Raw genomic sequence first — 15,444 nt, forward strand, 5'->3', positions numbered from 1 at the left:
AAAAAAAGAATTGCCATGAGTTCTTAATATCCCAAGCTAGGTAATGGGTATATGAGGTTCATTATTTGATTCTATTTTTAAATATTTGGATTTTTCCACAAGAAATTAATAATAAAACAAATATGGATATGCCACCCAGTTTAAGAAACAGTATATTCTCTTTTTATTTTCATTTAAATGCTCTTAAGTGACGATTTTACGCTTCCCTGGTTGCTCAGCGGTAAAGAATCCATCTGCAATGCAGGAGCCACAAGAGACGCGAGTTCAATCCTTGAGTAGGGAAGATCCCCTGGAGGAGGGCATGGCAACCCACTCCAGTATTCTTGCCTAGAGAATCCCATGGACAGAGAGCCTGGTGGGCTACAGTCCATAGGGTTGCAAAGAGCTGGGCACAACTAAAGCGACTTAGCATGCACACAAGGGCCGATTTCAAAAGTTTTCAGTTCAATAAGCTGAAAGAACTAGTCTAACTCCTAGTGGGGTTTAATCTAACTCCTGAAAGTTACTCATTGTACTATAGACAAAAAGCTCCTAGTTATTTTCCAACAATGAAACACATAGTTAAGCAAAAGATAGGAAACACACACACAGCGTTGACACAGCCGCAAAGTTAACCTACTGCCATCAATCACTCCACGGCTGTAAGACTAGCGCTCTCTTCTTTGAGTGTTGTTCTGTGATAAGGGTCAAATACCTATCAATAACCTAGAAGATGTGAGGATAAATTCAGACTCACAAATCCACGAAAACTTCGCTCTTCTTTGGTTTTGATTAAGAAAATGTCTGCTTCCTCAGAGCTCAGCCCCTTCTGCGTCCTGCCGGTCTGAATACAGGCACCAGAAGAGCCCTCCTGAGGCTCTGCGACTCTACCTGGCTCTGAGTCCACTTACCAGACTCCAAGAGCATCACGAAGCTCTCACTGCCATCACTGTCCACTGAAATCCGGTCTTCAGGGCCACTGTTATCCAACGAGACGCCATCAAATGACTGCTGGGATACTGTCCTCTTCATGGAGAAAAATCGAAGTCGGGCAGCACCTCCACTTACAGGGGCTGCTGCCCCTTCATCTCCCTTGGCCACAGGCTCCCTGTTTGAAAAACAAAAACAGAAACCACGAATGTGGCTTAGGAGGCGCGTTGTTTCATTCCCTTGCAAAACCCACCCTTTTCAGCCCAGACAACTATTGTAAGCATAAACTTTGAGGTCAGCTATTACCTTCTGTAGAAGGGGGTCACACCATTTTTCAACTGCTGGGCCTTTCTGAACCCTCCTATTCCAGCATTTCAAACTACATAGGCAGTTCTCCCATGTCAAATGTCAAGGTTATTCAGGATTATCCTATCTATAGCAGAGATCTACTACCTACAGCCCTGGTGCTTATGAGTTGTACCCAAAGCCATTCCTCAAGCATTTACTGAGTAACTTCTGCATACAAAGCACCACACAAGACACAGGGCAGTGGTGGCCAGTGACTAATAAGACACCCCCTGTCCTCAAAAATGTGTATTCTATCAGGAGACAGGGGACTATACACAAATAACATTACACGGCAGTAAGTCACACACTGTAAGAGGGACAGGGGTACAAGCCAAAGGCTAGCCAATGCCAAAAAAGGGAAAGGATGAAAAGAAGGGGATCAGGAATGGCTCTGAGGAAAGAGATGATGTGTGAGGTGGTCCTTGAAAGACTGTGAAGGAGACAGCACAGAGGGCCTTCCATGGGGAAGAATCAGCCTGAACAAAGTTGTGGCACCAGACAACAAAAGGTACCTTGCAGACTAGCAAGCAGCGCAGCTCAGCTGGAGCACAGGCTTTGCTGGGGAAGAGCAACAGAAGACAAAGTTAGAAGGTTTCTTTAAAGAAACTTGTAAAGACCTTTTGAGTCCACCCTCCTACGATACAGGTGAAGAAACTGACTCAGTTTCAGCTAAAGGTAGAATTAAGAAGAACCCAAGTCTCCTAACTTCTTGCTAAGTGCTCTTTTCACTTAACCACATGAGTTGCAGCCAGATCATAGGAAACCCTGGATAAAAGACAATGCATGAAAGTGCTCTGAAAACTATGACGTGTAGGAGACAGATGAGAAATCTCTGTACTGTCCACTCAATATTGTTATGTCACTAAAACTGCTCTAGAAAATAGTCTATTTAAAAAAAAAAAAATAATGTGCCATATGGATATATCACAATAATTGATAATACCACACTAAGAAGTTCAAACTCAACTCAGAAAAAAGAAAAGGCCAGAAGGGTTTAGAATAGGGAAATAATAGGATTACACCTGTGTTTTAGGAAGTTTGACCTGCCTTTTTCAAATAATCTAGAGATGGAAAGACATCCAACAAGGAAATCAACCAATAGTTTACTAAAATACTCCACCTGTGGGAGCAGACAGGAAAAACTGATGTGAGACTCCCTAGAGCCCTATACTCAGAGTCACCCTCCTAGGAGCATTAGTATCTAAAGGAGAATTCATTAAAAAGTAACTTCTCAGGCTTCATCTCAGACCTCCTGGAAGAGGAACTCTGAGGGTAGGGCTCAGCACTCTGTGTTTTAACAAGCCTCCAGATGATTCTGAAGTATGCCTAAATTTAAAAGTATGGTCAGAACCTGACAAATGCCTGGAAAAGGCAAAGCTTGAATGAGCAGGAGAATGAGGCCACCCAAAAAAGAAAGAAAAAAAGAGCTGGTCTGGGATAAGGAATTTAGTTTTACACATGTGAGGTTCAAGGCACCCCTGGAGATCCATGTGGAACTACGTGCAGTAGATAGTTTTAAAGGAACAGCAGGGGAGGGAAGGAAATCAGGACTGAAAATAAGGACTCTTGCAGAAGTGAGTCAATGGACAAAATAACCAAGAGAAAAAGTACAGCTGACCCTTGAACATCACAGGTTTGAACTGCACAGGTCCACTTATATGTATTCCTTTCTCAACAGTACAGATTTTAGTACTTCAGGGCTTCCCAGGTGGCTCAGTGGTAAAGAATCCACTTGCAATGCAAGAGATGCAGGTTCAGTCCCTGAGTCAGGAAGATCCCCTGGAGAAGGAAATCGCAACCCACTCCAGTATTCTTGCCTGGGAAATCCCATGGACAGAGGAGCCTGGCGGGCTACAGTCCATGGGGTCACAAAGAGCTGGGCATGCCTTAGTGACTGAGCACGCGCACACAGGACTACGTGGTCTACAGTTACTTGAATCTATGGATGCGTTGAAACCACAGATATGCGGGAACCATTCTATAGGTTAGGCCAACTATAAGTTACATGCAGATTTTCAACTGCACAGAGATTCAGTGCCCCTAACTCCCATATTGTTCAAGAGTTAACAAAATGTATTCAAAAATGCAAAGTGGTCTGAATCTGAACGTTTGGCAAATTCATCTTAAATGAATGAAGAATCTTAAATTGTTTAAGGTTTAAAAGAACCTTTAAACAATTTAAAAGAACCTTAAAATGTTTGTAGTGTGTGACCCAATAATTCCACTTCCTAGGTTTTATTCTAATAAAATCTTTATTCTAAAAATTTTATTTTATTCTAAAATAAAATAAAAGATTGAGATATGAATAAAGAGTCATGTTCACAAAAATAAGAACATTTAACACAGCATTGGTTTCACCAGAGAAAAAAGTAGAACCAGACTAAATGACCCCCCAAGCCTAGATTGTGAACTGGATGAATAAATTATGATGTATCTATTTGCAAGAATATAATAAACCAATTCGCCAAAGAATTGATGCTTTTGAACTGTGGTGTTGGAGAAGACTCTTGAGAGTCCCTTGGACTGCAAGGAGATCAAACCAGTCAATCCTAAAGGAGATCAGTCCTGAAAATACATTGGAAGTACTAATGTTGAAGCTGAAGCTCCAATACTTTGATCACCTGATGAGAAGAACTGACTCATTGGAAAAGACCCTGATGCCGGGAAAGACTGAAGGCAGGAGGAGAAGGGGACGACAGAGGATGAGATGGTTGGATGGCATCACCGACTTGATGGACATGAGTTTGAGCAAGCTCCAGGAGTTGGTGAAGGACAGGAAAGCCTGGCGTGCTACAGTCCATGGGGTCACAAGGAGTCAGACACAACTGAGCAACAACAAAAATAGAGCAATTAAAAATTATATATTCAAATACTTCATGAATGGGAATCTTAAACAAAGTGAATAAAAGTGGAAATTTTCTATATTCTATAGAAATAACATAATCCTATTAAAAAATTTGTGCAAACACGTACAAGCATTCACATGGACACATAAATATATGTATAAAATCTGGAAGATCCAAAAGTCAATAAGGGCTATCTCTGGATAGTGTTGGGCTTTCCAGGTGCAGCTAGTGGTAAAGAACCTGCCTGCCAGTGCAGAAGACATAAGAGACACGGGTTCAATCCCTGGGTTGGGAAGATCTCCTGAAGGAGGGCATGGCAACCCACTCCAGTATTGTTGCCTGGAGAAGCCCACGGACAGAGGAGCCTTTGCAGGTCGCAGAGAGTCGACACGACTGCAGCAACTGAGCACGCCACGCATGCACTGGATAGTGTCATTACAGTGACTTTTATGTTTCCTTCTTTATTCTTTTATTTTCTACACTATCGACAAAATGAACACAAATTATTTTGATAATTTTTCAGTGGGGTGGGCGCCATGCCATGTGGCATGCAGGATCTTAGTTCCCCAACCACAGACTGAACCCAGGCTCTTTATGGTAGAAACATGGAGTCTTAATCACTGGACCGCCAAAGAAGACCCCATTTTTATAATTTAAAAAATAAAACGATGATAAAAGTGATCAGAATATGGATAGCCTAATGCCTTGGAACAGTTACATTTACAGGATAAAAGGAAGAAGAGAACAGCCAAGGAAAAAGATGACTGCTTCAGAGAAGTGTGAGTAACTGCACAGGGTTACAAATACTCAGGATGGACTGACTGGAAGGGCTGGAGTCCTGGAGAAAGAGGACTGAGAAAAGGCCACCATCCTGGGCAGTGGGGAAGTCGGTGCCGGTGTTTGAACGAGTCCGTGTCACACACACCTTTCTTTTCTCCTTTCACCTCTCCTCTGTCCCCAGCCCTCGCCCGTCTCCATTTGGAAAAGGCAGCACCTTTGGTGACTGGGAGTTCAGGCTTGCAATTCTCACCCCAACACTCACAAGCTGTGTGATCTTGAGTAAGTTTGTTACCTCTCTGAGCCTGTTTCCTCATCTGTAAAATGGGGAGTGATTAGTTCCTTGCTTATAGGGTTCTAATAATTCATTGGGTTAATAGTGTAATATTTAGGACAGTTTCTGACACATAGAAAGCAATCAATAAATGTTGCCTAGTATTACTATATAATTTATCTTTTAAGCTTTCCTTCTCTTTCCTCCTAGGCTATCTTGGCCAAGCAGGAAGAAGCCCACTTGCAGGCTTTGCTTTGAGACCAATTTAAGAAAATCCTCTTAAACAAAAGCTCTAAAGCCACTGATCTTCTCAGCAAAGATTTTCCATAGTTCTCATCATCCTTTCTGAAAGCACAGACACTCGTGGAAAAAATCTATGCCTTCCCTCTCTTCCGACTGCACATTTCTGTGTTTTCTGCTCACTCCCTACCGTAGCCCCAATGCCTAACGCAGGGCCTCATGCACAGTAAGGGCTCAGAAAATATTTGTGACATGAATGGATGAAATTCTCCCTTCTTTATTACCCTGGCAGATATTGATAGGTGTACCAGAAAGAGCAAATCCAAAGATCCAGCTTTTCAATGTATAAAAGACAGGGCTCTGGTCTCTGAAGCCTCCATTTCCTCAGCTATAAACTGGGCTACGAACATCTGCAGCGAACTCCACAGACTATTGTGGGATTACATCAAACAAAATATTACCCAAGGGCCCACAGAAAAGAATAAAATATCATACTGGCATTATTATTTGATACAGTATATCTGTATCAACAATAGGGAATCAGTGAAAGAGATAACTTGATGCTACGAAACAATAAATGTTGACTTGAAAATTGCCCAAGACCAGACTAAGATACATGGAGGCATGTGAAAATTCATGAGATTATGTTATTTTATTATAATTCTGGGTTCTCCCCCATCACAGGATTAGATGTAGTCCTGAAAATAAAATCTCTCTGACTGAAATACCTATTATCCTCTAAATACCTGAAAGTTCCTCTGCTGTTCTCCAGGCAACTCTGAAAACTAAAGCCTTTGCCACATTAACTAGCCCATTTTACACACACTCCTGGACTACAGGCGCTTCCCAGTCTACAAGTGTGCGTGGCAGGAGGCCTGAGCCCCGTGGCCAAAGCTAGAAGGAAAAGATGAAGTGACTGAGGGAGGCAGAGAACCACTCACTTGGCCGGGGGCAGAGACAGCATCTTGTGCATGGTGGAGGTCATTCGGTCTCTGCCCAGACTGAAGGCATCCTTGGTCAGTGACATAGCTTCCTTGGTAAAGTCCATGGTGGCATGCAGTGCCTCCTTGGTGGCATCCTTGGTCATGTGAATAGCACTTGATAATTCTCCTTCTTTGTTCTTCAAGGGGATGAGCTCACCCTGTCCATTCAGACCAGAATCCCTGCTCCCTGGGGGCTTCAACGCAGCTGGTGAGTCAGATGCTTGGGCTCTGCTCGGTCTCTTGGCCTGTAAGGAATCAACTGCCTCGTAGCCCTTCCCTGCCTCCTGTTGGGCAAGAGAACCTGCACCCTGTACTTCTCTGTTGCTGTGGAGAGGCAATGGCCTGTCCTGGGATGCATCCAGATGTTCAATGCCACTGTCTTCCGGAACCTTCTCGGGGCTTGCTGGGCCCTGTTCTGAGGAGGCGTCAGACTTCAGCTCCCGGTCCTCTGAAGGAGACAGCTCTGAATCTATCAGGCTGGTAGTATCTGAACCCTCAGAGTCCGCCTCATCAGCCCCAGGGGGAGGATGCATGAGCAGAACCACCTCCGCGCTGGGAAAGAGGACGCCAATGCAGGCTGTCTGGTCCTGCAGGGGAGCCCCAGTCATGGCCTCTGTATCCTTAGTCAGCTGCTCCTGAAGACCCTGAAGCACCTCCTTCAGGCGAAGGAGGGCCAGGTACTGGTAGTGGTCGAGCCGCAGGCGGATGTGCGCAGGGGAGTGCACAAGCATGTGCACGCCCGCCGTGTCCTCCAGCTCCATCAGGGGCCCGTTGCTGTCCACACCGCCGCTGCCTTCTTTTGGGATCTCCATGACTTCCAGAAGGCCTGACAGGCTTTTCAAATCATGCTCAGTCTTTGACCTCTGATGGGACAGAGTGTCAGGGGCCAGGGCCTCAGAATGGACAGGACTGCCAAAGCTGGCGGACGGTTTCAGCCTCCCTTCTGTGGCCATACGCAGCTTTCGTGCCTGTGCTTGTTGCCAGCGGAGGGGCAGGCAGGCCCAAATGGACAAGGGGAAGGCGGCCACAAAATTCAAGGTGTGGCCTTTGAAGTTCTCTGTTCCCTCAAAGTCCAAGGAGATCTGGGTGAAGTGGATGGACCAGAGGTCCTGGGAAGCTTTAAGCCTCTGAGGGGGGAGAACACTAGACTGAGGGAGGCAGGAATCCATCTGGAAGGCGTGATCCATAAAAAACATGTGTAGAAAGCTGAAGCCGCCTGGTACCTTGGGAAACTGAACATAACTGGAATGAAAGAACTCAGTAGCAGCAAAACCCCGGAAGAGACTCTGGAGGTCTGGACGGCTACAGTATGGAGCGTGACGTGTATTGGTGGCAGTCATGCCTGATGCACAGAGGACAAGGGACTGGGGACGATGCAACACAGCCCGCTCTCTCTTCTCCAGCGGGAAGCTCACCTTCAGAGAGAAAATGAAACCAAGTTCAGAATGGCCAGCTGAGCATCTCTGCAACCCACCATTAACACACGCGTGATGGACCATTTGGGTTGTAAAACTGCTTTCCTTCTTTCTAGCCAATGGGCAGAGCAGAACCTTGAATTACAGTCATGGTAGAAATGCAACTGTGGCTGCCAATAGGGAACAGAAATCCCACTCTCTACCTCACCTTCAACCAGAAGGCATCCAGGCGGATGTCCAGGTGTTCATCTTTCTGGCTGGAACCTTCCAGCTTGTAGATAGCTTTGAACTGCTCCAAGCTGCGGTACAAATCCAGGCAGAAGAGGTTTCCCCAGAGTAAGCTGGCAGGATCCATAGTAAATGTCAGACCATTTACCTGAATGTAAAGATTGGGACAGGGAACTGGAAAGCAGAGAAAAAGAATTGCCACGAATGAAGTAACTGCTTGACTCTTACTTACCAGCTAATATTCATTTTATTATCAAGAGAGCAAAGGTATGGGACTTCGCGGGTGGTCCAGTGGTTAAGAGTCCACCTGCCAATGTAGGGGACACAGGTTTGATCCTTGGTGCCAGAAGGTCCCACATGCCAGAGGGCAACTAAGCCCATGTGCCACAACTACTGGGCCGTGCACCTAGAGCCTGTGCTCCGCAACGAGAGAACCCAGCGATGGGAAGTCCCTGCACTGCAAGCAGACAGCAGCCTCTGCTCGCCACTACAGGAAGCCCACACACAGCCACAGAGCCCCAGCACAGCCAAAAATAAATAAATTTTAAAAGAGAGAGAGCCAAGGAATCTTCTGGGCAGAGTTTTCAACAAAAGTGTGCTACACTAACTCAAACACCTAAAACTCCTAACAAACAGAATAGGAACGGAGACTCCAAGGCTGACTAACGTGAACAGGATGAGTTAGACAGGAGGAAATGACCAGGGCAGATGCTTACCTGGCAGCTCCTGATTATCAGGGAAGTAATACTCTGTGAACTCAATATGAATGGCAGAGACCTGAGTAGGGAGGTTGTGAAGATTCCGACTGCAGGACAGGAGTGTCGAAGGCTTCTTACTTGGCTGTCCAGCTGTCGAGACCTAGGCAACCACCAGCGGCTGTTAGCATCTGTACCACACCCCAACAGAATTTCCAGCTTTCTCTGAGGTAGGATAAAGCCTCTATAATTAATTCTTCCAGTGTCTGTCATGGGGAGTAGAGTGATTTTCACATGGATGCCAGGCATTCTCACACCTGACAAACACGATCTGTGAGTTCATCTTTCTCATGAAAGGTTTGTAGTGGGGTATTCAAAGGAATTATATCAGACCATTGTATCTACTGTGGGCAAGAATCCCTTAAAAGAAATGGAGTAGCCCTCATAGTTAACAAGAGTCCGAAATGCAGTAAGTAGGTACAATCTCAAAAACAACAGAATGATCTCTGTTCATTTCCAAGGCAAACCATTCAATATCACAGTAATTTAAGTCTATGCCGAAGAAGCTGAAGTTGAATGGTTCTATGAAGACCTACAAGACATTCTAGAACTAACACCAAAAATAGATGTCCTTTTCATCATAAGAGGACTAGAATACAAAAGTAGGAAGTCAAGAGATACTTGGAATAACAGGCAAGTTTGAGCCTGGAGTACAGAATGAAGCAGGGCAAAGGCTAAGAGAGTTTTTCCAAGAGCATGCACTGGTCATAGCAAACACTCTCTTCCAACAACACAAGAGAAGACTCTACACATGGACATCACCAGATGGTCAATACCAAAATCAGATTGATTATAGTCTTTGCAGCCGAAGATGGAGAAGCTCTATACACAGTCAGCAGAAACAAGACCAGGAGCTGACTGTGGCTCAGATCATGAACTCCTTATTGCCAAATCCAGACTTAAATTGAAGAAAGTAGGGAAAACCACTAGACCATTCAGGTATGACTTAAATCAAATCCTTTACAATTATACAGAGGAAGTGACAAATAGATTCAAGGGATTAGATCTGATAGATAGAATGCCTGAAGAACTATGGATGGAGGTTCATAAAACTGTACAGGAGGCAGTGATAAAAAACCATCCCCAAGAAGAAGAAATTCAAAAAGGCAAAACAGTTGTCTGAGGAGGCCTTACAAATAGCTGAGAAAAGAAGAGAAGTGAAAGGCAAAGGAGAAAAGGAAAGATACATCCATCTGAATGCAGAGTTCCAAAGAATAGCAAGGAGAGATAAGAAAGCCTTCCTCAGTGATCAATGCAAAGAAATAGAGGAAAACAATAGAATGGGAAAGACTACAGATCTCTTCAAGAAAATTAGAGATATCAAGGGAAAATTTCCTGCAAAGACGGGCTCAATAAAGGACAGAAATGGTATGGACCTAACAGAAGCAGAAGATATTAAGAAAAGGTGGCAAGAATACACAGGAAAACTATACAAAAAAATATCTCAATGACCCAGATAACCATGATGGTGTGATTACTCACCTAGAACCAGACATCCTGGAATGTGAAGTCAAGTGGGCCTTAGGAAGCATCACAATGAACAAAGCTAGTGGAGGTGATAGAATTCCAACTGATCTATTTCAAATCCTAAAAGACGATACTGTGAAAGTGCTGCACTCAATATGCCAGCAAATTTGGATAACTCAGCAGTGGCTACAGGACTGGAAAGTCAGTTTTCATTCCAATCCCAAAGAAAGACAATGCCAAAGAGTGTTCAAACTACCACACAATTGTACTCATCTCACATGCTAGCAAAGTAATGCTCAAAATTCTCCAAGCTGGGCTTCAACAGTATGTGAACCGAGAACTTCCAGATGTTCAAGCTGGATTTAGATAATGCAGAGGAACCAGAGATCAAATTGCTAACATCCGTTGGATCATAGAAAAAGCAAGAGAATTCCAGAAAAACATCTACCTCTGCTTTATTGACTGTGCTAAAGCTTTTGACTGTGTGGATCACAACAAACTGTGGAAAATTCTGAAAGAGATGGGAATACCAGACCACCTTACCTGCCTCCTGAGAAATCTGTATGCGGGTCAAGAAGCAATAGTTAAAAGCAGATATGGAACAATGGACTGGTTCCTAAGTGGGAAAGGAGTACGTCAAGGCTGTATATTGTCACCTGGCTTATTTAACTTATATGTAGAGTACATCATGCAAAATACTGGACTAGATGAAGCACAACCTGGAATCAAGATTGCCATGAGAAATATCAATACCTCAGATACACAGATGATACCAGCCTTAAGGCAGAAAGCAAAGAGAAACTAAAGAGCCTCTTGATGAAAGTGAAAGAAGAGAGTGAAAAAGCTGGCTTAAAACTCAACATTTGAAAAACTAAGATCAAAACAAAAAGAAAAAAAATGAAAAAAAAAAAACCAAAAAGAAATAAAAAATGAAAAAACAAAAAGAAAAAAAAAAGATAATGGCATCTGGTCCCATCACTTCTCACTTCATAACAAAGAGATGGGGAAAAAATGGAAACAGTGACAGACTGTTTTCTTGGGCTCCAAAGTCATTGCAGATGGTGACTGCAGCCATGAAATTAAAAGATGCTTGCTCCTTGGAAGAAAAGCTATGACAAACCTACACAGCATATTAAAAAGCAGAGACATGAATGAATGAACTGCTTCCCCGCCTTTGCAGCCCTGTTTCCCCATATCACGGGCTCCTTACCTGGTGGATGTCCAAGTCATCCACCCTTATGACCAAACAGCTAGAGCGCAGGCGGTTCCATGCTGGAGGCCGAAAGACTGTCTGCCGGCCCTGAGAAGGGCTTCTTTCTAGGGGGCTCTTTCGAGGACTGGAGAAAGAATCTAATTAAAAATAAGAAGGTGGGAAAGAAATTCAGATACACTCAATTCTCATTATTAACAGAACTCAGAAAGTAAAAACTCTTAAGATCATTAATGGTACGTGTAGAAAAGAGCTTGTCAACACTGGCAAGCTTCTGGAGGGAACTCAAAAATCATCTTCTCCTTCAGACCAAGGCAACAGAGATGAACACAGAATAGATATGCTAACAGCTGCTCTTCCACACTGCAGCTCTGCCTGGAGACAAACAGGACCCATAAAGAAAAAAAGTCATGAATGTCTCTTGGTGCAATAAAGTTAGCATAATTAGCCAGGCCAGTGCTTTATTGGCACTGGATACTCAAAAGGCAAATGTCAACAGACAAAGTTACGGGATTCCTCCAGCTCCTCATAACCCACCTGCTTTCCTCCGGAAGGAAGAGTCTGCCCCCAGGTGCCAGGGTGGTTTCAGATCTGTCTCCTGGTGCCACTTCTCCATCTTACTCTGAAATTCTGTCACCAGCCTCTGGGCCCACTGGCCTCGGGTCTCCATGGCCTCACAGTGACGCACCCAGTGTTTGCAGCTATCACCTGTGCAACAAGGCAAAAAGATTTCAGTCTAAGATCATAAGCCAATGTCTTAATTATTCTTTTCCATTGGTATAGCTTTCCATAGTTCAGAATCTGATCCCTTAACCACCAATCCAAAATTCTCTAAGATAAGAAAAAATTATCCAGTGAGAGCACTCAAGTTCTTCTGGACTCTGTATGTGATTTTTCCTAAGGCTCCCTAAAGCCAGCTGCTGACTGCTGCATCTTTGACCGTGGACCACTGGAGAGGCTCTAAAATTAGTGGAAGTGAGGGGCAGAGCACAGAATCAAGTGCCACATCTCAGGCACTGCCTCCCCTCCTACTTCTCATCAATGATAAAGAGTCATCAACAGCAGACCCCGCAAGTTTCCAGAGATGTCCTCTTGAAAAAAGACTACAGCCAACGCCTCTCTGAGCCTGTGCTGCAATCCCAGGCAACCTTCTGCTGGACAATCAGGGGTGAACGCAGGCATCAGTCTTCAACACCTCAGCCACACTAAAACTGCACGCATTCAGCCTTCTCCTACCTGCCCAGTGGAAGGGGTAATAGTCGAATGCCATCTTGCGAAAGGTTAGCTGCATTGCACCACCCATGAGTCTGTTTGCAGAGATACCTACAAAGACAAATAATGGTGAAAAGTAACATAAGAAACAAAGAGGCCTAAACACCACTTGAAGCACTGAAAAGTCCTCCTGAGGGTCAGCTCCCAGGCCTGGCTGATTCATAAGTGCAGCCAACAGGCTATGATGGCAGGTGATTTGCAAGGCTTAGCTATCCTCTTTTGAACTGCAAAGTATATACTCTAAAATTTGTTTGTTTTAGAAAAGCATATTCCATTGTCTCTGTAAATGGCTGCCCGATATCCAGAGAGGCAAAGCAGCAGCAAAGCTCAGGATTCCAGAATTCCAATCTTAGGTCTCCCACAGGCACACCTGACAACATTGACTGACTGGTTCCCCCAAACCCGGCAATACCAGTACCGCTGCCTCTCAATACAACTCCTGGAGAGGCATAAGCCAAACTCTCCAACAAACAGGGACCAATGTTATTTCCTTCCATATCTTAGCTAAAACTGTGATATCGGACAGTCATTACACACTGCACATACGAAGAATGATGGAACACAAAACCACTGCACTAACAAGGACATTATAAACAGACAGAAGAGTGTACACAAATTGAAGTTTGTCTGCAATCGGTCAAATATTCTATTGTAGATCCTGAATTCAATTCTGACTAAATGAATGAACTTTCCGTGTTTCTATCTTCTCTCTCCAACTGGACTCTAAGCACAGTAAGAACAGGGACTATTTCTTCTCCATATGCGTGATGAAGAACACTTGTCCTGTTCTGCACTTCCATCCTATCCCTTCCTCCCTATTTCCAGGAAAGGGAAATACTGTGGGACCATCTAGCTGAAAGCTGGTGCACCTACAATCAGGGAGTCATTTCCATCCAATCTAGGTACCACCACCCCAAGTTCTGGACTATTCACCATCCTACCAAGAGGTAAACCTACACCAATGTTACTGCTGCTCAACCTTTTTGTCATAATTAGTACCTCTTAGGAGCCTGTTGAGGAGGAGCCTGGTAGGCTGTAGTCCGTGGGGTCGCTAAGAGTCAGACACGACTGAGCAACTTCATTTTCACTTTTCACTTTCATGCTTTGGAGAAGGAAATGGCAAGCCACTCCAGTGTTCTTGCCTGGAGAATCCCAGGGATGGAGGAGCCTGGTGGGCTGCCGTCTCTGGGGTCACACAGAGTCGGACACAACTGAAGCGACTTAGCAGCAGCAGGAGCCTGTTCAGATGTTTTTTACCTAACTGCCCCTTCCCTATGAAATTTAATACTACAGATACACTGTATATCATACGTACTAAAGCTTATTCCTTTTATTCAATGCAAGGTTAAGAAAGACTGAATAATTTTTTTAAGTTAAAAGATTTGGGACTTCCCTGGTGGTCCAGTGGTTAAGGCTCTGCACTACCAGTGCAGGGGGCATGGGCTCAGTCCCTGGCTGGGGAAGATTCCGCATGCCGTGTGGACAAATAAATAAATAAATAATTTTTTAAAGTAAAATTAAAGATTTAAAGCTATTAATATTGAATTTAATTTTGTCTTTACTGAGTAACTTTTAATGTAATTTATTTCTGATATAAATTATAATGTATAGAACCATGTATGCATTTTAGCAATTTATATAAATATATAAGTGATATAATCAGATTAGTTATTCAAAATTATTTTTGAAATAAAAATTTTTAATTAATTTCTTAAAATTATTTTTCATTAACCTTTAACTTTCACTTAATATGAGAAAATAACTTTTGGCTTAACTTTGTTGTTATTGAGTCACTAAGTTGTGTCCGACTCTTCGCTTAACTAGGTGCTAGATATTCATTCAGATGGTGTCAATATTTTCTCAACACAATTAAATTACTGACTTGTTGAACAATTTGTGGAATTAAATAATAAAATATAAACTATTTTTATTTAATTTTCAAAGTTCAAATTACAAAAGTACTAAGCATTAATGGGAATTCCCTGGCAGTCCAATGGTTAAGACTCTGCATTTCCATTGCAGGGGGTACATGTTCAATTCCTGGATAGGGAACTAAGATCTTGCATACCACATGGCATGGCCAAAAAAAAAAAAAAAAAAAATACCCTAAGGATTAAATATAAACAACACTGATGAGGCAGCCAGTGGCAGCCAAGAAGTATACACAAGCCACCTCTCACCATCTGACTTTGAGATCAAGGACTTTCAAGACTCAAAGTCCACTAATCACAGTCACCTTTTTGCCATAGTTTATAGCCCTAATCTTCCATGAACTCAATATCAACGTTGCTCATATGATACCCAAGAAAACTCAATAAGAGAAATTAAATACTAAGGAATAAAATTTTGTGAAATAAGAGTTAAGCACTGTTAATAGCTAAGATTTTTTTCATCCCTGATCCTCACCAAAAAAACAATTTTCAATGTCCAGAACAGGCATGCATCAAGACAGAAAGCTCAGTGGTTGTTCAGAGCTGCAAAATGGGGACTGGCAGCTAGTGGGTACAGAGTTTCTCTTAGGGATGACAAAAATGTTCTCAAATTAGATTGCAGTGATGATCACACAACCCTATGACTACACTTTAAAACACTGAGTTGTATATTCTAAATGGGTGAATTGTATGCTATGTGAATTCTACATCCATAAATATTATGTGCGTGCTCAGTCATTTTTGACTCTTTGCAACCGTATGGACTACAGTACTGCAGGCCCTTCTGTT

At 43.3% G+C, this 15,444-nt stretch overlaps 1 protein-coding gene across 5 annotated transcripts in view; it reads right to left on the bottom strand.

Annotated features, from left to right (window-relative positions):
- The window catches only part of UHRF1BP1 (UHRF1 binding protein 1), a 76,603-nt gene that overhangs the window by 16,611 nt on the left and 44,548 nt on the right, over positions 1 to 15,444 (bottom strand). For all 5 annotated transcript variants that reach the window (XM_044931082.2, XM_025271274.3, XM_025271278.3 and 2 more), the window contains 7 exons: positions 12,689 to 12,775; positions 11,990 to 12,160; positions 11,453 to 11,592; positions 8,737 to 8,878; positions 8,001 to 8,194; positions 6,336 to 7,792; positions 891 to 1,087 (listed from right to left, as the gene is read on the bottom strand). In XM_044931082.2, coding sequence (XP_044787017.1) covers positions 891 to 1,087; positions 6,336 to 7,792; positions 8,001 to 8,194; positions 8,737 to 8,878; positions 11,453 to 11,592; positions 11,990 to 12,160; positions 12,689 to 12,775 — 2,388 coding nt within the window. The remainder of the gene's footprint in view (positions 1 to 890; positions 1,088 to 6,335; positions 7,793 to 8,000; positions 8,195 to 8,736; positions 8,879 to 11,452; positions 11,593 to 11,989; positions 12,161 to 12,688; positions 12,776 to 15,444) is intronic.

The sequence above is a fragment of the Bubalus bubalis genome, chromosome 2 (assembly GCF_019923935.1).
Source record: "Bubalus bubalis isolate 160015118507 breed Murrah chromosome 2, NDDB_SH_1, whole genome shotgun sequence".
NCBI lineage: Eukaryota > Metazoa > Chordata > Mammalia > Artiodactyla > Bovidae > Bubalus > Bubalus bubalis.